Source organism: Marmota flaviventris, chromosome 12, assembly GCF_047511675.1.
Source record: "Marmota flaviventris isolate mMarFla1 chromosome 12, mMarFla1.hap1, whole genome shotgun sequence".
NCBI classification, from domain to species: domain Eukaryota; kingdom Metazoa; phylum Chordata; class Mammalia; order Rodentia; family Sciuridae; genus Marmota; species Marmota flaviventris.
Genome location: NC_092509.1, coordinates 23,761,003 through 23,783,385, shown reverse-complemented (window position 1 = coordinate 23,783,385; position 22,383 = coordinate 23,761,003). Strand labels below are relative to the sequence as shown.

General features: G+C 45.5%; 1 protein-coding gene and 1 long non-coding RNA gene across 3 annotated transcripts; one reads left to right on the top strand and one right to left on the bottom strand.

The window, feature by feature from the left end:
* Nucleotides 1-145: 145 nt before the first annotated feature.
* Nucleotides 146-20,314, bottom strand: Gata3 (GATA binding protein 3). 2 transcript variants are annotated; one of them, XM_027944821.2, is made up of 5 exons: nt 20,045-20,314; nt 17,114-17,650; nt 11,637-11,782; nt 6,495-6,620; nt 146-2,287 (listed from the first exon to the last, which is right to left on the bottom strand). In XM_027944821.2, exons 1-5 carry the CDS (start codon nt 20,283-20,285, stop codon nt 2,003-2,005), a joined length of 1,335 nt encoding a protein of 444 aa, XP_027800622.1. In that variant the 5' UTR covers nt 20,286-20,314; the 3' UTR covers nt 146-2,002. The 2 variants fall into 2 exon arrangements, with proteins under 2 accessions (XP_027800622.1, XP_027800623.1); XM_027944822.3 differs by having other exon boundaries at nt 11,637-11,779.
* A 58-nt stretch (nt 20,315-20,372) lies between these two features.
* On the top strand, nt 20,373-21,623 carry LOC139701388 (uncharacterized). The gene is made up of 2 exons (XR_011703943.1): nt 20,373-20,444; nt 21,180-21,623. It is a non-coding gene; the product is annotated as an uncharacterized lncRNA (long non-coding RNA).
* The last annotated feature ends 760 nt before the right edge of the window (nt 21,624-22,383 follow it).

Here is a 22,383-nt window from a genome sequence, read left to right as displayed (position 1 = left end):
GAAAGTGGCAAACCCTGGGACTTGGAACTCTACAATAAAATCTCCCAAGTTTAATGTGGCGATCGATGATCATTTCGCTTAGTGCTTCAAAGATAATCGGAAACAACATTCAGACTCTGGTCATTAATCAGGAGCCAGTGAGATCTCCATTTGCATCTCAGTGATTCTCTACTCCTTTATTTCAACATTTAGCTTTAGGTTTAAAATATTTGCTAAGAAAGCAGAGAGGCGATTAACAGAGATATTTAAATGTGTGCCATAGTTACACATTCTGTCGACAGAGTAAAAGGAAACTATACAGCGTCAGTTACAAAATGGTTATTTCATTTTTCCCAAACATCCCAATAAACCCTCCACTGTGGTGTTATTCAGTTCAACAGTAGAAAAGCAAATCAGAAATGAACTAAGAGCAGCCGAGCTAGCTTACATGCAGTGGCTGCCACTTTCACCTGCGAATCTCAGCCGGAAACCTTCCCACTTCTCCTTGAGATTATCAGTTAGGTACACCAGAAGAGCGGGCAGAGAAACTGCAGCTCACTAGGGGACCCCAGAAGTTGTTCCAGCCGCAGGACAAATTCATCTGGGCTCCAGCAAAATCCCAAATACTCCCAGCTTCCCAAAGGAATAGGAGTTGCCCATCTGGGGTCAGCATTGTCTCCCAGTGAACAATTGAACATGTCTGGGTTTGGTTTTTTTTTTTTTTTTTAAAGACTCCTTATTCTTAAATTAGCAAGAGCTACCAGTTTCTCTAAGAGCTTGGCCACCACTTTGATACGATGTCATTTTGATTTTTTTAAAATATTTTAACTTTATTATTATTATTATAGCATTATTAACAGACTGTTTAAAGACAGTGATCACTAACACGGGACATGACAGTCAGCCAGGCTGGCTCTCAGGATGTGGCCTGTCCGGTTCGGGAGGCTGACATGCAAGCGGGTAGCTCATACACTGCCACCCTCGTAGCTCAGGCCGCAGGAGGAATGAGTGAGGAGACAGATACTGCTGTACCCTTAGAAGCTATTTAATAAATATCATCCAAAAAACAAAAAGGAAAAAAGAAACCCTCCAGAGCACAACCACCTTAGGTCAACTGAATGTAATCTAGTTTATTCAACCAAAAATTGAGAGAGAAGAAAAATATTTAAAACCGAAAAAGGAAAAAAAAAAAAAAGTAGTTCTTAACACTAGCAGTAAATAAATTTATACAACAATTCAGTCTGTATAATATGATGAAATAAATCTACATCTTTTCTTATTTTGGTGCTTTGAATTATACATACAAACAACAATTACAGAGACTTGTTCACAAAGCATGTAGGCCTAGAAATGACACTCTGAAACCCTCGATGGCAATTTGTGACTTTAACAGCAATTGCCCAGAACTGGTATTTCCTTTGCAGAGGCCCACAGCTTTGAACAAATGATTTGCCTACAACTTTTTTTCTTTTTTTTTTTATATATATTTTTCTTTTTTTTTTTAATTTTCTTTTTTTTTTTTCTTTTTCTTTTAATGCATCAAACAACTGTGGCCAGTGAAAGGAAACAAAACTGGCAGTTTGTCCATTTGAATATCGGACCTAGTTTCTTCTGAATTTCCATACTTTTATTTTCCCCATACTCCTTAAAAATCTTGGCGTCCTTCATGCCTTTCATACAGCTACCCAGGTGCAATAAAGTCTTCCTCAAATGTACAGTATTTCTTACAATATAAGTTATATGCAATGTTCAGCAATTTTTCACAGCACTAGAGACCCTGTTAAATAGGGAATATGAGTCTGAATGGCTTATTCACAAATGGGATCCAGATTCAGTGGTTGGAACACAGACACCACAGTGAGCTCCTTTGCAAAAGTGGCAAACATCATTTTGCTTTCTGCCTTCAAAAACATATATATCCATCGCTTTTAGGCTTCATGATACTGCTCCTGCAAAAACGCAAGTAGAAGGGGGTCGGGGGGACTCTCTCTCGCTTGGAGACCTGTGCACATCAAGCAGGGCTCTAACCCATGGCGGTGACCATACTGGAAGGATGGTGAGGTCCGAAGGAGAGACCGGAAGGCGGGTGCATCGGCGTGGGCGTGGTCAGCATGTGGCTGGAGTGGCTGAAAGGGGAGATGTGGCTCAGGGAGGACATGTGTCTGGAGAGGGCAGCCGGGTTGAAGGAGCTGGTCTTGGGGAAGTCCTCCAGCGTGTCATGCACCTTTTTGCACTTTTTGGATTTGCTAGACATTTTTCGATTTCTGGTCTGGATGCCTTCCTTCTTCATAGTCAGGGGTCTGTTAATCTAAACAAAGATCAATTTTTTTTTTTTTTTTTTACTTTTTTGCTGCCTTTGAAATGGCACAGGCTTTCGCACAAGGGCACAGGTTCCACTGGCTGCCAGTCAGGGGACCTGTTTCAGTTTGGGGTCCTTTTCAGGGACCCAAAGTACCACAGTCCAGGTGTCAAGGGGAAGGGCTCCTATGGCTGTCAGAGACCAGAGACCACAGAAGAAGTTCTCCAAGCACTGCTTATCAATTAAGATCATCAATATAAATAATTTGGAAGAAATTTTTCCTCCAGGAACTTTGCATTTCCAAGGGCCCACCTAGTAGAATTCTATTTCTTTGGTAACTGAAATAAAATATAATTGGTCTTATTTCTCCAGAGTTTCTTAGATTAAGGGCTGAGGATTTAGCTAGCTGGTAGAGTGTATACACACACAACTCTGGGTTCTATCCCCAGGTACTTCTCCCTGGTACTGACTCTCCGCTTCTGACTAGACAAACAGCTAAAGCGACCGATCAACAAGTCTTTAATATCCATCTATGGGATCCAAGGCACTCCATTAGCACAAAGGTGCGCTCATCTAAAAATGTCAGACCAAGAACAAACCAGAGTAAAGAGACCACAACAAGTATCACTCTCTACAACAGCCTACCCACCCTTGTTTGCTGAAAGACTTAATTGTTGGCTTTGGGGGCCCAGAATCAAGATCAGTTGCTGTACCAGGCAAAACCCCACAGAGTCAGCATCAGGATGATCCCAACAGCATGAGAGCCAGCTACACATCTGGATGAGTTCCCCGGGAAATGTGACAAAGAAACTCAAGGAGTATCAGGGGCCAGTCATTCCTGACTTCCTCGGGAGGATGCCCCTTCTGCCAGTGTGGAGACAGAGGTTCTCCACTTCAGGATCTACCTATCTGCTACTGAAGCTAGAAAATGACAGTTAAGGAATAGAGGATCCAACTGGCCAAGAGGGATCAACCCGCTTGGCACAGCAAACATGCAGCTCCCTAGAGCTAGAAGAGGTCACATGAGAGGAGGAGGGATGGAGTCCCCTGAGGCCTTATTTCCCCACCCCTGTGCCAGGATAGGCAGAGTGAGTGAAAGCAGAAGAGCCAAGAAAGGTCATGGCCAGAAGAATGTTTCAGGGTTCCTTCTTCAAGTTATCATCAAGATAAAGATGCAGCCTACAGAGATGACAGGAATCTACTCCCACATCAAATCTCCATGTCTAGAGATAACGTCTAGATACACTGCTCTGTACACGGGATATCTAGATACACATAGCCAGGTATCTGAATATAATATCTAGTTACCAGATGGCCACACAGCTTCAGATAACTAGTCACAACACCACTGAGATATGCAGTTATCTAAATGACCAGATAAGAAGAAGGCAACTCAGTGGCGTAGTGTGTAGATATCTGCATTGGCAGAACAAAATGCTCTGCGATGAAAATGGCAATAGGTTATTATCTCTGCTAAATACATATACATCACCTCCTTCAATGAATCCCTATGAAACTAGAGAAGACATAAAAACACATACCTGACGATGAGGAAATTTCTTTCTCCCCCACTGGTGCCCAGCCATAAAGACAGAGCCAATTTATAATCAGTAGGAGGGGCTGGGGGTATAGCTCAGCTTGCCTAGCACTCACAAAGCCCTGGGTTCCATCCAGGGTACATACAAACAGGATAGCAGGAAGCAGTGAAAAAGTGTCCTTGGATTTTCTTTGATTTGGAAAATTAAGTGGGCTAGGGATGTGGCTCAGTGGTAGAACACTTGCCTAGCATGCTTGAGACCCACCCTGGCTAGAAAAAAATTAATATTCTTCAGAAATATACATACACACACATACATATCATACATAGATACATATGGGATACAAGTGAGATTAATAGCTCATCATGACTAATTATCAAAGTTTATAGATAATTTCCCATAATTCCTATGCTTGCATGGAAATAGGAAAAGAACAGATATAGGCACATAATTCATGAGAATTCTGTTATATTTGAGAATAAGAGAGTGTTGGCTTTCCAAGGCTCTCCTATCGATCCTTATGCCACCACCTCCCAGAAAGGCCTTCTGATGCCCTGAAATCTGCCAGGATCCTCTCTGCTTCGTCAGTCATTTTACCTTGCTTAAGCCACTTGCTTTACTGAGTCATAACTTCCTCAACTAAAACTGAAATAAAAAGAATTTCTGCCCTGTCTACATCACAGGACTATTTGAGGCTCAAATGTACTCAAGAAACATGAAAGTTCTTGAAAAGTTATAAGTGACAACTCAAAAAATAACTTCACAGGCTGTGCAAATGACTAAATTGCTAATAAACACTAATGCCCCAAATCTGCCAGATTTTTATCACAAATCTTTCTATCTCCACTGCACTGAGTAAGTAAATTCCCCAAAGTGAAACCAGAACTTGGGTTTAATTGTTGATAAATGTACATATGCCAACAGCCCCAGCGTCAGAGGGAGAATAACAGATCAACCGTAGCAAGACTCTAGATGTAGCAAGACTCTAGATCGTTAGTACTGGGCACTAACTACATGGAGACATGTCAAGAGACAATGTGACATCGCAGACAGGGAGAGGACTTTATAGGGCACCCTGGGAATCTGAGCAACTTGTTCCCCCAAATTGAAAGAGGTAGGGTAATTCTCTGTGACTCAAAACAATCTAGCCAGAAAAGCTTTCGCCCCAATTGCCGGGTATTCCTGGGTAAAATGAATTTGCTGCCAGAACAGCCCCAAGCAAAAATTCCCACCTCTTCCCAGTTTAGTCTAGCAGAGACTTTAGGAGAATCAGAAAAAGCCAAAGAGGGGTAAGAGAAAGAGATCACAATGACAATTTTTTCTTTAAAATCAATGAAAATTTAGGCCTCGCCAGGCGTGGTGGCACATGCCTGTAATCCCAGCAGCTTGGGAGGCTGAGATGGGAGGATCACGAGTTCAAACCCAGCCTCAACAATCGCAAGAAGCTAAGCAACTCAGTGAGACCCCCGTCTCTAAATAAAATACAAAATAGGGCTGGGGATGTGGCTCAGTGGTTGAGTGCCCCTGAGTTCAATTCCCAGTACCAAAAAAAAAACTGTAAAAAAGCTGGGGTTGTGGCTTGGTGATAGAGCACTCAACGGGCACACGTAAGGCACTGGGTTCAATCCTCAGCACCACATAAAATTAAATAAAGTAAATGTACTGTGTCCATGTATAACTAAAGAAAAAAAAACCTGAAAAAATTAAGGTAAAGATATTACAAAATGGAAGGACCCTAAATTAAAAGATTAGAAAAGCTAAGCCCAAGTGACCAGCAGTTATAATTTTGATACTATGATATAAGAAGGAGAAAAAAATTTTCTTTTCCTGGTGTGACAACCTCATGGAGCTCTGGGCTCAGGAGTTCTCTGCATGGGAAAGCTGTTTGGGACAAAGACATCAGATGAAATCTCACAGACGATTTCACTGCACGTCGTTTATACAGAGAACCCATTTGAAATTCACTGCACAGGTTTAGCCAAGACTTTTTACCCTTCAGTAACTGAATCGGGTCTTCTTAGTTTCAGGAGTTGCTGTGCTACGCATTACAATTCTATTTACCTTTCTCTTTCACTCTCTCCCTCAGGCACACCCGCGTCTTCTCTTTTTGCAAAAAGTTTAAAATGCAAGGAAACATCAAAATAGAACTGGTGACTCCTTGTGTTTTCTAAGGAGAATATTTTTCTCCCTAAAAATTCAGACAAGCCCACTAAGCATATCAGATTGCTGCATCACATACAGTATATTCAATAATACTAAGTGGGTTTGTGCTGTTGTCTGTCTTTAAAAAACCTTTCCATCTCAGCAAGGCTACGATGACAAAGTCATTTTCTATTAACCTTTTTTGGTACCAGGAATTGAACCCAGGGGTGCTCCACCACTGAGTTATGCCCTCAGCCCGATTTTTTTTTTAAACAGGGTCTCACTAAGTTGTCCAAGTTGGCCTTGAACTTGCGATCTTCCTGCCTTAGCCTCTGTAGTTGCTGGGATTACAGGCATGCGCCACTGCACACAGCAACAAAATCATCGGGTCCTACTATATCAATTATCTGAGGCCCATTACTTGACCCAAAGGACGGTGACACAAATCTATCATGGGGTCTGCCTGGGACAGTGGTGATGCTGTCATCAGGCATTGCCAGAGGGAGACTGTTCCTGTTGGTCCCAGTTCCACTTACATTGTGCAGCTTGTAGTAGAGTCCACAGGCATTGCAGACAGGGTCTCCATTGGCATTTCTCCTCCAGAGGGTGGTCGTGGTGGTCTGACAGTTTGCACAGGATGTCCCTGCTCTCCTTGCTGCAGACTGGGGGTGGGGAAAGAGGAGTGGGTAAAATCAAAACAAATGTTAAATGTGTTGGCAGAAGTACTACTGAGACAAGCTTGAAAAAAAAAAAAAAAGTCAGACATTATCATTGAAATCAAAACTAGCAAGTGGCCCACATGAAAGTTATAAAGATCCCCAAATCTGGCTCGAGAAGAAAAATAAAGCCATCCACTGGATAAGAGAGTCTGGGACTATAGTAACATGAATTTTCCTGCTGTTCTCTAGCATGGAAGAGCAGAGAGCCAGTGCCATCTCCCTGAGAACAACATCCCCTTCCTCTACCCCCACAAAGCACATCTTTAAGGGAAGCAATTTTGAGTTAGCAACTATTTTGGCACCAGGCTTTCAGTGCTCCTAGTCACCAAGCGCAGACCCACAAGAGGTCTTTCTCAAGCACAACTCCCACACGGTAGTCCTCAAATAGGCGACTAGCCATCTAGGACACACGGAACAGTAAAAGGAAGAACAAACCCAAGCATTGGACAGATCCTAAATCAAGAAATGCTAGATTGCGGAGGAAGAAAACAGTGCAAACAACACCCAGGAAACTCATTCCCCAAGAGGATAAAAAATGTGCATGTATGTGGCAGGCACCTGTGGGCATCACGACTGAAGTCAACACGTTCATGTGTAATTCTACATAAGCAACACTTTGGGACCTGGTCACCTGCCACTCCTAAGACAACCACTCTCAACCTCTTTAGGTGGTCATCATTTATTGAGACAAAATGAAAAGAACAAGTAATTTTGCTATTCAGCAGGAATCCTGAACCCCCCTCTTGCTCTTATGACAACTTCATGAAATTTATTGTTCACCGAGAAACGTGGCAGGTCACATGGCAGTCTCAACTTGAATTTTAATTCTTTGCTTACATTGCTACCTTTATTTTCCAGAACACGCAGGTTCTTTCACTTTTTTTTCTTCTTTTTTGTGGCACAGGGAATTGAACCCAGGAGTGCTCTACCAGTGAGCTACATCCCCAGCACCCCTCCCCTTGCCTTTTTTTTTATTGCAGATGAACACAATACCTTTATTTTATTTATTTATTTTTTATGTAGTGCTTAGGATCGAACCCAGTGCCTCACTTGTGCTATATGAGAGCTCTACCACTGAGCTACAGCCTCAACCCCCTCAGCCCTTTTTATTTTATTTTAGACAGGGTCTCACTAAGTTGCCCAGGCTGGCTTTGAACTTGTGATTCTCCTGCCTTAGACTCTCAAGTTGCTGGGATTACAGGTATGCACCATGGAGCCCAGCTTCTTTCACTTTCGGATGCATTTAAACTTATCAGGTGACTATTTTCTATGTCCATACTTTCTTTTTAAAAAATTAAGCTATTAAAACTATTGGAAAAAATACGAACTTGGGTCACTTCTAAAATATTCCTCTCTCCTTCTCCTCACCTCCCATGATGAAAACAAAACTGCACTGTAAAACTATTCCTGCTCCTAGATTCAATATTATTAAAGAAAAGGCAAGAGAAGGAAGAATACATTTACTCTTTATCTGTGATCAAGGAAATTCTGATATGGAGGCTCAAGCTGTAGCTCAAGGGTAGAGCACTTGTTTAGCATGCACAAAGCCCCAGGTTGAATACCCAGCTCCAAAAAGGAAAGAACGAGAGAAAAAGAAGGAAAACTCTGCTGTGGTTAAACATGGAATGAAAACTACAGGGATCTCGGTGCTCTTTTCTACACTGTCCCCACTTTGGTACTGGGGATTGAACACAGGGACTCACACGTGTTAAGCAAGTAAGTGTTCTACCACTGAAATATATCCCAGCCCTCTTTCCTATTTTTTTTTAGTAAATATATATATATTTATTTTGGGACTGTCTCCGCAGGCTGCCCAGGCTGGCCTCAAACTTTCAATCCTCCTGTCTCACCCCTCGGTTCCTGGGATTAACAAGCCTATACCACCACGCCTGGCTTCTATCAGCATTTTATCAAGCAAAAAGTTAGGCTAAGCACAGGAAGCGGCCAGATATGGAAAACCCAGTGGCAATTTTGAATTAACCAGACTAATTCTTTTCTTTTCAAAGCTACTAAATTGTTCCTCAGATATGTTCCTACGGGCTTTAAATAGCAAAGCTCTGACTTCTTTTTTTCTTTAATTATTCTTTCTTTTCTGTATTCTAAGAAACTGGAAATTAAAAACAGCCCTTATCAAAGTGGAGAAAGCGCTACTTTTTTGTGGTCCATTTTGAACATAATTCATCAAGGTCCAAGAATGCTGATTTTAATTCCACATGCCTATGCCCACCTGCTTTTATGACATGTGCTAATTTAATAAATAACTATTTCATTTGTGTACTCTTGGGAAGAAAGTCCTATGTGAAACTAGTGCTTAATGATTTTTGACAAGTAGGTTACATGCGATCATTATCATCATCTTATATTTTTTCTTCTTTAAAAGAAATAGTCAGATAACCCAGACTGCCCAGCCAGACAACTGTGAATGTATAATACAAACACATAATGCCAACTGGGAAATCACAGTTTCAAACAACAAAGTTCAGTATGCAATATTTGGCAGGATATAGAAAATAACACAAATATAAGCAGGCTCAGGGTACTTCTCCAATACTACAAACTTCATGCAAACCTAGAGAGTCTGTCAAAGCCACACTGTTTGGTTTGCTAGAAGGAGCAGAGTAGATTAATAAAGCAGGCTGCTCAGCTTTTTGCTACTTGTGAGACATGAAAACATCAGGAAGGAGAAAAAAAAATCTATGGATCTTCACTTCAGTTATTTCTTCTATTTTCTGCATTACTTTATTCTGCATATTAGATATGCATCTCATGGAACAGCTAGCTACATTATGGGTTGGGTGGTCTTCAGTGAATCTGCCAATGTGTGAAGGAACAGGAAATACAGGAAAGAAGAAATTGAAAGGTTCTAGGGCAAGGGTAGCGAACACGCTCAGCACATGCTTTACCAGTGGTACAAGCACTTAGCATGTGTAAGATCCCGGCTTCCATCCCCAGCCCCAAAGATTAAAAAAGAAAATAAAAGGTTCCAAGAATACAAAAGCCAAATACATCAAAAAGCTCAGAAACAAACCAACAAAAATTCTGAATGTCTTTTGAATGTCTCCCTGTACTATATGAATTCTAAGGAACTAGAAATATCAAACAACCCTGGGCAGATGATGAAGATAGAAAAGACAGTTTAAAATGTGACAACCAATAAATTCTAAAATTAAAAACAATTATTACTCAGAGTTCTACAGATTTCCTATGAAAGGTGAGTAAAGACCAAATTATGAAAAATGGAAGTAGACCCCCTCCTCTGCAATCTGTGCAGACAGAAGAAAATGTCGAATAAACTTTTGTGCTCATCAGCAGCCTATAGTAGGAGACCTTTACACCTTTTTCCTTCTTTACCTTAAACAAACAAAAAAATCTATAATACCATGCCTTATATTAACAAAAGGGTTTTTGTTAGTTTTTGTTTTCTCTCTCTCTCTCTCTCTCTCTCTCTCTCTCTCTCTCTCTCTCTCTCTCCCATTAAGGCCAGGTTTTGAGTGATTCAGAACATTCTTTTGTGGTGTGATCACATTCATTCTGTGCTAACACCTCCAGCCATTTTTTTTTTTTTTTCAAACACTTCTTGTTCTGATCCGTCCAAACATCTTGATGTTTAGGTTGGGGAAGCTGAGTTGTTGTTTATGAGTTATCTCTAGTGCTCAGATATCCGGCAGCTTTTTCCTAGGAAGTTAGCTTTGCACATGAGAGCAAGGGAAAAAAAAATACCAAACTGCATGAAGAGAAGCGGGGGGAGGTTGAGAAAGTAGGAGATGGGGGCAAAGATCAGACAGAATAAAGCCTAGAGACCTGAGACAGCCAAAAATTGAAGTTGTGGGCGCTTCCATCCCTAGAAAGCTTTTCCTTTTCCTAAAGAGGACGTGAAAGGTGTTCTACAATCTGACGGGAGGACGAATAATGCTTTAAATGCTGCTGCTGTTGTTTTGTTTGTGTTTTTTGTAGGGTTTTGTTTGCTTGTTTGTCCCTTAGAATTTGATGGATGCCAATTCATCCATTAATCTGCATTGGGAAATCCCTTCCTTCCCTCTCCACTTGGTGAATTTCAGCACCATAAAAAGCATTTTGATCTCTTGACTGTGGTTAGTTGGCATCTGCCAAGTCTGCTTTTATTTGTCTCAGTTACATGTACTCTCTATTCAATAGAAGGTTCTAAAGGCAACGAACCCCTCCTGGAAGTTTTCATAAATGCTTGACAGTATCCGGTTTTCTTCAGTAATACTAATAATCAAGAAGTTAAAAACAAAGTTAAAAAAAAAAAGTGGGGGGAGGGGTAGTTATCACCCTATTGATAGTAGTTCAAAGAGAAAACAACACCATATGCTAGTTGAAACCAAGAGGCAAGACAGGAATCACAAAACTTTTCCCACAGGAATTACCTGAGGAAAAGTCCTCAATTTCTAAGACCAAGAAGGGATACAAAAGTATAATAAGCTTAATGTCTGTTGCTTCTGAAATTCAGCTAATTGGCCCCCTCAACCTTAAAGCAAGAGCACAAGAGATTTACCCACAGCACCCAGTCTGTCTATGATTACTTCCTGAGAGCCCTCCTTCTACTACTTCAGGAGCATGTTCTGGATGATTTCTGGAATAGTCCATCCTCAGACTCAATTTTTCTGTCTGTGACCTGGTGATTTCCTATGCATTTTAAATCGGTTCTCCCGGTGTTGCTAAACACAAGTATCCTATTGGGGAATACATTTCAGATTTGATAACTCAGAAATCGATGTCCTGGAAACAGGTGACTTTAAAAACATGATGGGAAAAAAATATATACATCATTTTTCTCTATGTCTAATTTGGGGGGGGGGGGACAAACTGTCCTAAGCAAGCTGACATGATTTTGATCTATCCTAACCAAATTCCTGTAGACAGTTCCCCTTCCTAGAGAGAAGAAATGGAAAACATAAAATGGGTAGTGTGGGATTTGTCCTTCCAGGGAGAACTCACCAGCCTTCGTTTGGGCTTGATAAGGGGCCGGTTCTGTCCATTCATTTTGTGGTAGAGCCCACAGGCGTTGCAAAGGTAGTGACCGGTGCCATCTCGTCGCCACAGTGGGGTGGAGGTTGCCCCACAATTCACACACTCCCTGCCTTCTGGAAACAAGATCACAGATAAGTCACTTATGGAAGGAAAACACACAGAAAGGCAGACAACATTCAGAATTAGGAGGAAAAAGTGAAACTGAAAATTTTTTCTTTCTTCCCCCTCTTTTGGGGAAGAATTCCCACCCCCATCTCCTTCTAAGTGCTCCAAAGTGGCCCAGATTTACTGCCCTAGGTTGATGGCATAACTATTCCCTGTACACAAACAGATCATGTCCAAAGAAGTGGCAGATGAATAAACAGCCACAGAACCTTGTTCTTGGCCTGCTCAATCTGATGGGGAAGATCAGGTAGGAAAAAGAAGGAAGGCAGATTTCAACTCGAAATACTTCCCTGAGAAAATTCTGAGCCCTCGACAGTGGCAAAAGCAAAGCATTTCATTCATTTTCCTCAAATGAAAACAAAGGTGACCATTATCATCAGTAGGGTCTGTCTATGTAGATTGATTAAATAATGAAGATTAGAATAGGGAAAAAGGAAAGATTAATCAATGGCTAGATAGATGAACAGATAATAAATAGATGTATAGATTGATCAATTGGATAACTTATTAGAGTACTGGGGCTTTAGATTTTACTTCCAATAAAATTGTAAATGTCCCTGGTTGCAAAGCAATAGATTAAGACCCAACAAGGTCCATTCATTTCACATTCTCTTTTTTTTCTCCCTAGTAAATGCCAAGATTTTTCTCAGCTTTCCAGTGACTATTACAGGAATTGAAGTTGAACTGTGGCCCTAGCCCAACCAGCTAGGGTTCCTAGAGGGAAACACAGTACAAACTTAAGGTAAGGAATCTAGAAGAGGGGGAAGTGGGGAGAAGGGCAGAAAAGGAAGGTTGGAAGAGACAGAATGAGGATCAAATGCAGATTTGGAGTTAGCCCAGGAGTGGGTGCCCCTTGGTCAGCTCACTATCCAAGGCCTCCCTGCAGTTTCTCTTTCTCCAAAAACACAAACAAAATAAACAGAAAACTCAACCAGGCCAGGTTGATCCAGGGGCATTCACTCCCAGCTCCTTCACACTCACCCCCTACAAACACAAAGTTCTTTGGGACACTCCCTTAAATTACCATTTTAAGACCTAGGAGAGTTTGCTGATTTCTTTTCAAATGTACAGGAGGAAAAGGAGGATACTTTCTAAGAGGATCTCCTTCACTTTTAGGGGGCCAAGGGATGGCCCATAGTGACAAGTTTTCTTAGTACCCAGGAGCGAGCTGGGACAAGCAGCTCAACTCAAGTTGGTCCCACAGAGTTAGGCCCAGGTGCTGGGAGGGACACCTTCAGGGTGGGCAGGAGAGAAAGATGAGTCCTTAAGATTGCTTTGTCTTGAGAAATTCATCAGTTAATACCAGCCTACCAGGAAGAAGACTGAAGTTGGAGAAGAAAATCCAGACAGGCACTTAGGAATTCTGACTCCCCTAAAAGGAGGAAAAACCTGCCTTGGCAGCCCTGAGATCTACTGGGCCTTTGGAAACCCCCAGATCAAGAATAAGGGAACTACGGGTGTTCACACCTGTGGGCCTGCGGTGTTCTCCAGGGACAAATCTACAGGAAAATTAAAAACTTGGGCAAATGAAAGTGAATCTGGTCCTCTTTTCTGTCGGTCAGGAATGATGCAAGTAGTTTTTGTCTTATTTATGCTTTCAATAAATCTTTGAGCAGAAATTTTTTTTTTCTCTCTCTCTTTTGCTCCAGATTCCAAAAAGGTTCTTAGCCTGGGGTCTACAGAGAGAGCCCTCTCTGTGTCCAAGAGCACCTATGATTATACACAAAAACCCTGTACTGGGGGCCAAAGGCACTTTCCTAGTAGTCAACAGCTCCTCTCAAGTCTTGTAAGAAGGCTTTGGAGTGCCTCACACCCAGGTACCTTTCATTTGGATCATGAGCCTGAGGGAGGTGGCAGACTAGATGTGGGGGAGGTGTGAAGGAAAGAGGAAAGGGCGAGTGGGCGAGGAGGTGCCAGCAGCAGCCCTCGCCTGGAGGCTGCAGGCCCTGCTGCTTCCTTGTCCCAAGTGAGGCTGGCTCAGCCCCTTTCTGGGGTCAGGGCTGGGCTGCCAGGCCCACTCCCCATGATATCCAGACAGGGGCCACTTAGGGACTCTAGGCAGAAGGGCAGAGCCAGGAGGCTGGGGGAGGGGGAGGTTCAGGCTTCCTGCACCAGCAGCGGGGGCTGGGCCCGGGTAGGGTGGGTAGGGTGGCTGCTGAGGTGAGCAGTGTGGTCAGCTTCCCTGCTCCTAGGCACCCCGGCACTGGTGGAGGTTGGGGGAGTTGGGGGGGGGGGTCTCCTGGCCTGACATGACCAGTCTGATTTCCTTTCCTTTGTCAGGCAGGAGGGAGGATGACAGCTTCCTTTTCAGAAGGCCCTTGAAAGCAAGCAACGGTTGCTCTTCGGCAGGGCTCTGCACACTAGAGCAATTTTCTGTCTTGATTCACTCCGCAAGTTTGTGATTGCCTCGTGAGGGCCTTTCTTTTTTCTTTTTTTCCTTGTTGCCTCTAGTCTGTGACTTCAGCACACAGCCAATTTTCCTAATGGAGGCCCTGACTGTCTCCTGCTTTCTGTCTTCCCCTTTCCTCGCCCCCTGCCTATAGTGAGCTGCTCGGGCAGACACCTCTTTCTTAGGTGACAAGAACCACAGAGCTGTGAGGCCTCTTGACATTCAACAGCCATTTTCAAACACCCCTTGGGCTTCGGACTGAAACCCTGAAACTGGGCTGTGAAGGGGGTAGGAAGAGGGCAGGAGATTTTTCAGAGGAAGGTAGAGATGCCCACGGTCAAAAGGTGTTTGGGAAAGCTGAGAAATGGTCCTCTGCAAAGAGGCTTTGTCTTTTGTTTGCAAAGACATATCCAAGGACTGAAAGCCCAGGCGTTAAGAAAGCAATAGGTGCCTAACCACAGCTTCAACCGTTTTTTTCCAAAATGCAGCAAACAACCCTGACAACCCTCTCTTGGCCTCCTCATTCAGTGAATGCTTTTGCAAAGAAGAAGAAAAGAGAGAAGAGGCAAGAAGGAAGAAAGCACTAAACCCAAGAGAATTCCCTCCTCCAGAATTCCCACCAGTCCACCCTCTGCACACAGAGGGCTTCTGGAAACTTCCCCTCCACACTCCAAAAGTCCCAGCTCCTTCGCTGGCCAGGTGCACCATTCTTGGTTTCTGTGTCTATGAGAAAGGAATAAGGAGGAAGTAAAGACCCAAATTGCAATGGCCTCCTCTCCCCTCCTCTCACTGAAAAAATAAAATAGCTATGCAGGTATCCCTAGGTTTGGCAGAGGGAAACTCCAGCTCTATTTTTTTTCCTCTTCCACACTCACAACCTTAAGGAATGAAATGACAGAAAAGAACGGAGCAAACTTAAGACAGAAAGTGTGCACAGTCGAAGGGGTGGAAATCAAACACAGAAACGAGGGCAAAGAAACCAGAGTCTTTTGGAAAAGTCACTCTGTCCCCTCCCCCAACAAACCACCACACCGGCCTCAGAGACCACGATCTTCCCCCAACCTCACAACCCTACCAGTAAAAAGAACTTTAAAAAAAAAAAAAAAAATCCCATCACAACCTCAAAATACGGACTTGCTGTCCAGCCCCTTGTTCTGAGCCAAGCTGTAACCCCATTTCTCCCCAGCCCTCCACTTAAACCCCCAAGCCTGGAGGGCCACTATGCTCGGCGGCTCTCCCTAACTCTTGCTTTCTTTTTGACTCCCCAACTAGCCAACCTCCCTCTCCCTCCTGCCTACTTTCATGTACTGAACATGCAGGTCTGAGTTTTTCTGTCAGCCTAACCGCATCCGGACTCTATTAAAGTTCCTGGCTCGGGATAAACAATGCAACTGTCGCGTGCAGCAGTCTGAAAATAATTGGATTAGCTAAAACATATCAACTAAATAGAGACAGTCCTGCTCAGGCAGTCGGAGTGAATGTCACCCTGGAAAAAAACCTGAAAACTGATCTCATGGTCACTGGGCTCCCAGAACCTCCCTCTGAAGTTTTCCAAACCAGAGCTTGGGGAGCACCCATTTGGAGATTGCTCATCTCAACCTTACATGACAAGTGATTTTCACTTTATATATATATATGTATGTATGTGTGTGTATATGTGTATATATATATATATATATATATATATATATATATATATTGTATACAGATAGACAGCAGTGGCAAAGACAGTTAGAGCAGACCACAGGATAGATGCCCACCCTGAAACGAACACTCCTTTGGAGACATGACAATCATCTCGAAATTATGTCTAAGAGAATCCCTGTCTCTGTTTTGACTAAACTGCTTCAATTAGATACAGAATTGGTGATGGATGATTTTATTCTCAAAGCACAAATCTGTTTCTATGTGTGCTCCTGTTTTTGTTTTAATGCAAGCAACTACACCAATAGACTAACTATGCAGCATGCCTCTAAACAGGGTTTGTTTTTTGGAAAGAGAATGAGCAGGGTTAGAAGATACACATATACCTGGAGAATCTTTTTTCGCTTTTTTTTTTAACTTTCTCTGGCTTCTGATCAACAGAGGAATATGTCCTAAGACAGCTTCCTGCCCCTGCCTTCATTGAGAGCTCTAAGCGACCTTGCAGGTAACTAACTGGGCCACGGGACATTTGCTTTTCATACTTCCCCAAAGGGAAGCCACCTCCAGCTCCCAGAAGTTGGGTCTAGAGTCCCTTTTCCAGCAAAGATATATTCGATGCTTTTGCCAGGTTCCTTCCTCCTCCTCAAAACATGTCTATCTCTCTCTCTCTCTCTCCTTTCCTCCACCCCTCCCCCACATTTATTTATACATGTCTCTATAAAGGACTGTCCCCTGCTATAGACAGAATGACCCCCTTTGAGTTGAGCAGAGAGGAACAATCAGACTGACAGAGGCCAAAGGGGTCATAGGAGGGACCTGTGTTTGTTTAGGTTTGAGGAGGTTTCGTTTTAGCATTAAACACTAAAGATTTATTTTCCCCGACCTTCCATTTGGTCATAGAAACCGGCTAAAGGTTACCGCAGAATCCAGAAGTCCCTAGACTGGCAGCACAGGGCACTACTTTGTTTTTGTTTGCTTTTTCTTTTCCCAGCTCACTGGGGGGTTTTAAATCAGATCCCCTTCCCCTAGCTTTCCAAGACAAGAGATAGGAGGACACACCTCATTCTTCTCATTCTTCTGGAAGAATGGGAATAAAGGTGATTTATCTCAGAAGGCCTTGGAGCACCCCCAGCTCCCCTGAGGGTCCCCTTTGGTGGTCTCTTTTGCCTGGCTCTGGATTTAGGAAAGGGAAGCAGGAAGAGGCGGAAACAAGAGAAAGGAATTCTAAGGCAGAGGTGGCTCCTACCTGTGCTGGATCTCGCCTTGGGCCTCGACTTACATCCGAAGCCAGTGGGGGAGCCCCCCAGCAGGCTGCTTGGGGGGAAGAGTCCGGAGCTGTACTCGGGCACGTAGGGCGGGTAGGTGGTGATCGGGTGGTGGGCCGACGAGGAGGCCCCTCCCAGGGTGGTCATGCTGCCGCGGGAGTGCGACGCCTCCAGTTTCATGCTGTCGGGCAGCGGCACCTGGTACTTGAGGCACTCTTTCTCGTCCTGCCGGGCCGAGCCAGCTGAGCCAGGGGTGGAGAGGGACGGGTCCGGGGAGACATCCTTTGGCGGAGTAGGCGGAAAGGTGAAAAGGTGCGGGCTGGAGTGACCCGCCGCCAGGGAAGAGGACGAGGCCGGCGGGTAGACGGAGAGTGGCCCAGGGGAGCCGTGGTGGATGGACGTCTTGGAGAAGGGGCTGAGGTTCCAGGGTGAAGCCGTGTGGTGGCTGCCTAGGGCTTTGCCGCCGTCCAGCCATGGCAGGGATCCGTGCAGCAGAGGTGGGCGGCACACCTGGCTCCCTACGCCGGTGGTGGAAAAGGGACAGAAGAGAGAAATGCCTATGAGTGTGGCTCTCAGACACACGTGGGGACTCTCCCCATGGTACCCCAGGCTCCCAGTTGAAACCCCCAACATCCACCCGGAGCTGGGTTCAGGCCTACTCTCTAAGCCCTGTGGTCCCAGGAGGACCTGACCAGCACTCCTTGGGTGCAGGAGGACTCCCCTCTCTCCCACACCCACATCTCATTAAATTCGGCAGAACTAAGGGCTCAGTGCCTGACTGATGCTTGGAAGGAAAGGAGCAAGGTCCCTTGGCTTATTTGGCCTCTCTAGGTACGCTGTCTAAATCACATTCCCTGAGGCCCCTCTCTAGAACCTGACTAGATTTATTGGCTTCTTTCAATGGCTGGGATTCCCCAATCCAGACTTAATCCTGGTCAGCCTGATAAGAGAGTCAGCTGTGAATGATGAGGCCTGAAGGACAGAGCCTGGTCACACCAAGAGAAACCCTGGACCCTAAACAGAGGCCCAGTCCCAATGCGGCATGCAGGGAAAAGGCTTAGGGAAGAAGAAGGGATGTTTTAGGGCTATCTCCAAAAACTCCAATGCAGCACTTGCTCAGAATTGGCAAGGCTGCTTCCAAAAAGCCTGAAATGGGATTTGCAAGGAAATTTTCATTGCTCAAGCTGTTGAAAGTTTCCCAGGCTGGACCCTGGGATGGCATTTTTTTTCTGCTGTTCTCAACCTCCCAAATCCTATAGAAGAAGAAACTAAAACAAGCCTCATATACCCTCAAAGCTGTGATTCCACCAGTTCAGTATCTGGATTTTCACCTGAGCCCCCAAGACACAAAATTCCAGTTTATGTGTATTTTAAACTAAGGATGACTCATACACAGAGTATATTTAGCTTTCATTTAAAATACACAATTCTAAGGTAGCCGTAACTTACATAAGCACACACTCTCCGAGAGGGAAACATTTAAACTGCTAGTGCAAATCCACACACTTATTGATCTTTTAATACAGGACCTGCCTCACCATTTGACATTATTTTCAACCATTAAGAACAATACTGAAACTAAAATCTTAAGAGAGAGGAAAGGGAGGGGAGTCTAGGGGCTCAGAGTTCTCTGAACACTAAGGATTAAGATTCATATTATGCAGGAAGTAGTATAGTAAATAACATTAAGTCTGCATGTACCGCATTTCCATTTAACTGCTGATCTGCACAGAACATGGGCAAAGAGCGCCCCATCCGCAGAAATGATTGTTTAAAACCTGGCGGCGGCAGGGCAGAGGACGCCTGCTGCCGGAGGGGCTATGTCAACGGCGCCAAAGCCCGCTCTGAGTAGGGGGACTAGGGCCGACCCGTCTGGCTCAACTGAGAAAGCCTCATGTTTTCTCACCCTGAATTTTTGCTCCTATTTATTCTTTAGGAATAAACTTACAGCTGGAAAGTGTTAGAGCTTTCTTCCCCTCACTACCCTGGGCTGGACCTATTTTTCAGAACTCTCCTAAACTTCTCAAGGTGAAAAGGGGGGAGGGAGACAACTGGAATTCTTCCTACTTAAAAAGAAACCCTGTTGGATCCTAAATTTCCTGTAGGAGCCTAAGGGGACTACTGTAGGCCTCAGGAGAGAATAAGGCCAACGTTGCAGGCAATGAGGCAACCTGAAAGCAAAGACGCAGGAAAATTCTGTGCAGCCGGGACTCTAGGAAACCTAAAATCCCTCACATTTAAGGCAGTAGTTTTTCCCCCTTAGACTGGTAGAAGCACCAGAATGCCGTTTCCTAAGCCATGAGTGGGAAGATATGCCTAAAAACCAAATGCACTAACTTTTGGGGAAAGCTTAAAAAAGAGAGGAGTGGGAATAAACACGTCTCTTGGGCCTTTATCAAAATGTGCCCTGAGAAACAAATTGAGGGTCGCTGGCAGAAGCGCCCCTTAGGAAACCTACTAGATAACAGGGAAGCCCTGTGAAAAGAGTCGAGTTCCTGGCCGGTTTGGCTAGCGCTGGCTGACCCGCCTCGGGATCCTTGCTCGGCGGAGGCAGAGCCTCGGCGTCCCGCGCCTGGGACCCAGGGCCCCCTAACCTGCAGCCGCTCGGGGACCGAGAGCTGCAACTCGGCGCCCGCCAGGTGAGCGCTAGGCCCAAGGGACACCAGCTAGGAGAGACGCCTGCTGTTACCCTTTTTTAAAACACACTTTCACAACCAGTGAAACGGCTTCCTCGCCCATTTCCGGGCCCCAATTTTCTTTCTCTCTTTTTCTTTTCTTTCTTTTTTTTTTTTTTTTTTTTTTTCTTTTTTGTAAATGCACCAGTAAGGGCACTTAGGGGCTTCGGCTCAGTCCCCCTCCTCCCGACCAAAGCGGCACGGCTGGCAGGGTTCCAGCACTCCAGGCGGACTCACCGTGGTGGGTCGGAGGGTACCTCTGCACAGTGGCCCTGACGGAGTTTCCGTAGTAGGACGGGACGTGGTTCCCTTGACCGTCGATGTTAAAAAGTACATCCACCTCCTCGGGCAGGGGGTACTGCGCTGGATCCATGTAGGAGTGGCCGAGGCCAGGATGGTGCGTGTCCGGGTGCTGTCCGTTGAGGACCGCGGGGTGGTGGTGGCTCACCCAGCGTGGCTGGTCCGCGGTCACCTCCATGTCCTCGGCTGCGCTCGCGCCCTCTCGCCGGGCCCGGAACCCGCGCGCGAAGAGGGAGGGCGGTCGGCCTGGGAGGTCCGCGGACTCCTGCTGTCCGAGAGCTGAAGAGTCGTTTAATGGTTGGTTTCAATGGGAGAATGGGAAGACTGGGAAGGAAAGGTGAGCAAATGAGAGGGTTGTGGGGCGGGGAAAATCTTTGAAAGATAGTGTGGCAAAAAGAAAAAGAAAAAAACAATCCAAAAACTTGGTACGGCCGGATAAACGGGGGCCTAACTGTAAGAGGAGGGGCAAGGACGCTGGAATTCTGCAAGTGAGGCTCCTCTGCACCGGGGTTCCTCAGCGCTCAGTTTTTCCTCGGGTCACCTGCAAGGGAGAAAAGAGGAGACCCGCGTGAGTCGGTAAATATTTTAGCACCTGAATTTCTGAAGGGTTCTAGATCCCCACGAGCCGCCCCGCGGGCCGACGCACCCGGGACACGCACACGCTCGCTGGGACACAGCTGGAAGGAAGCAAGGCTCCCAAGGACATCCCCAGCTGCCAGGTTCGCGGGAGCCCCGAACTGACTGGTTACAACTTGGAGGACAAGTCCTTCCCTTGGGGACAGCGGTCCCGAGAACTTCTTTCCAGCCACAGGAAACCCTCCCAGAAAGGAGAGCTGAATTTTAATTTTTTAAAAAGTCCTCCCAAGTGGATGGTGGTAAATCAAACTTTAAAAAAAAAAAAAAAGTTACAGTACCAACCTGGGTAGCAGGAGCAGAGAGGAGGAGGAGGAGGAGGCGTGTGACCTGCTCGGTCAGATTGCGTAGTTCGCTCTGTCTCGCTCTCTCTCCGTCCCTCTCTTTCCTCTCCCTTCCCTCTCTCTATTTTTTTTTTTTTTTTTTTTTTTTTTTACAGGGAATGCATTCTTTCTGAAAGTATCAAGACGGCGCCAGGCAGCTCAGTGTTCGCAGACAGCTGTGGCGCGACGCAACTTAAGGAGGTTCTAGTGTCATCCGCGCCGAGGGGAGGAGCCTGGCGCTGGCGAGGAGGGGACAGGATCCCCAGCACAAGGAAACTGCAACCCAAACCTGCTCCAGGACTTCACCCCCACCCCTCGCACACCGCCGCCCCTCCTCCCACCCTGCACTGACCGGAAAGGGGCGCCGTGGAGGGCTGCCTCGGGCTGAGGGGCCGCAGGCAGGGTGGGCGAGGCCGGCCGGGATTTGTGGCGGAGGGGGCGGGCAGAGGAGATTTCGCGCTCTGGCCCTTTAAATGTAGCTTCAGCTCCTACCGGCTCGGTAGATTATTCCGACCCGGTGAAACCCTCCTGCTCCATTCATAAAGTTAATTTCGACTTCTCTTTTTCAGACTTTTTTTTTTTTCATGGACAACTTTATTATTCAACATAGTGTATTCCTGAGAATTTATCAATTTGGAGCTATGTGCATGTAACACCGATCAGGGAAAAAAATGTTTAAAATGAACATACTTTTAAGATTTGCTTCTTGGGCCAATTTCCTAAGAGATTGAGGAATCAAGTGAAGGGAATATGGATTTGATTGAACGTGTTACTTTTGTTGTCATTGTCACCATATTCCCCGGCCTTTTGCTTTCACAAGCCTCCCCAATGAAAATGCTTCAGCTGTTGTAGCTGTCCTTTCCAGACCTAATATTTCTAATCGATGTGTGCTTTTGCCTAAGTGACAATCATGATGGGTGAAAAGGGGGGTGGCTGGTCCTCCAAGAACAGTCCGAGTAGACAAAACTCTTAGCTCCAATTACCAAACTTCCCCTTTCGCTCTACTTACTCGGGCTCCCAGCGTTTCTCCCCCGGCCGAGAAAACCGGCCCCCTACACCGACCCAAATCCCGGCCTCCCAGACAGAACTCAGTAACCACCTAGACAGGGCTCTGCGGGTCTCCCGGCCTCGGTCAGCCCTGTGAGCAGCCGCGGGCGGAGGGAGCGCGACTTCCAGACGCCCGGTAGAGGGGGCGGTGCTTTGTGGGGCGGGGCCTGAAGAAGGGCCAATCAGCGGGCGAGACTTTGGCCGGGCCGCAATTGGCCCGCCCGGCGGGCTCCAACCTCTCCGGCCCCATTCGGTCCTTTGAGCCACTGCATC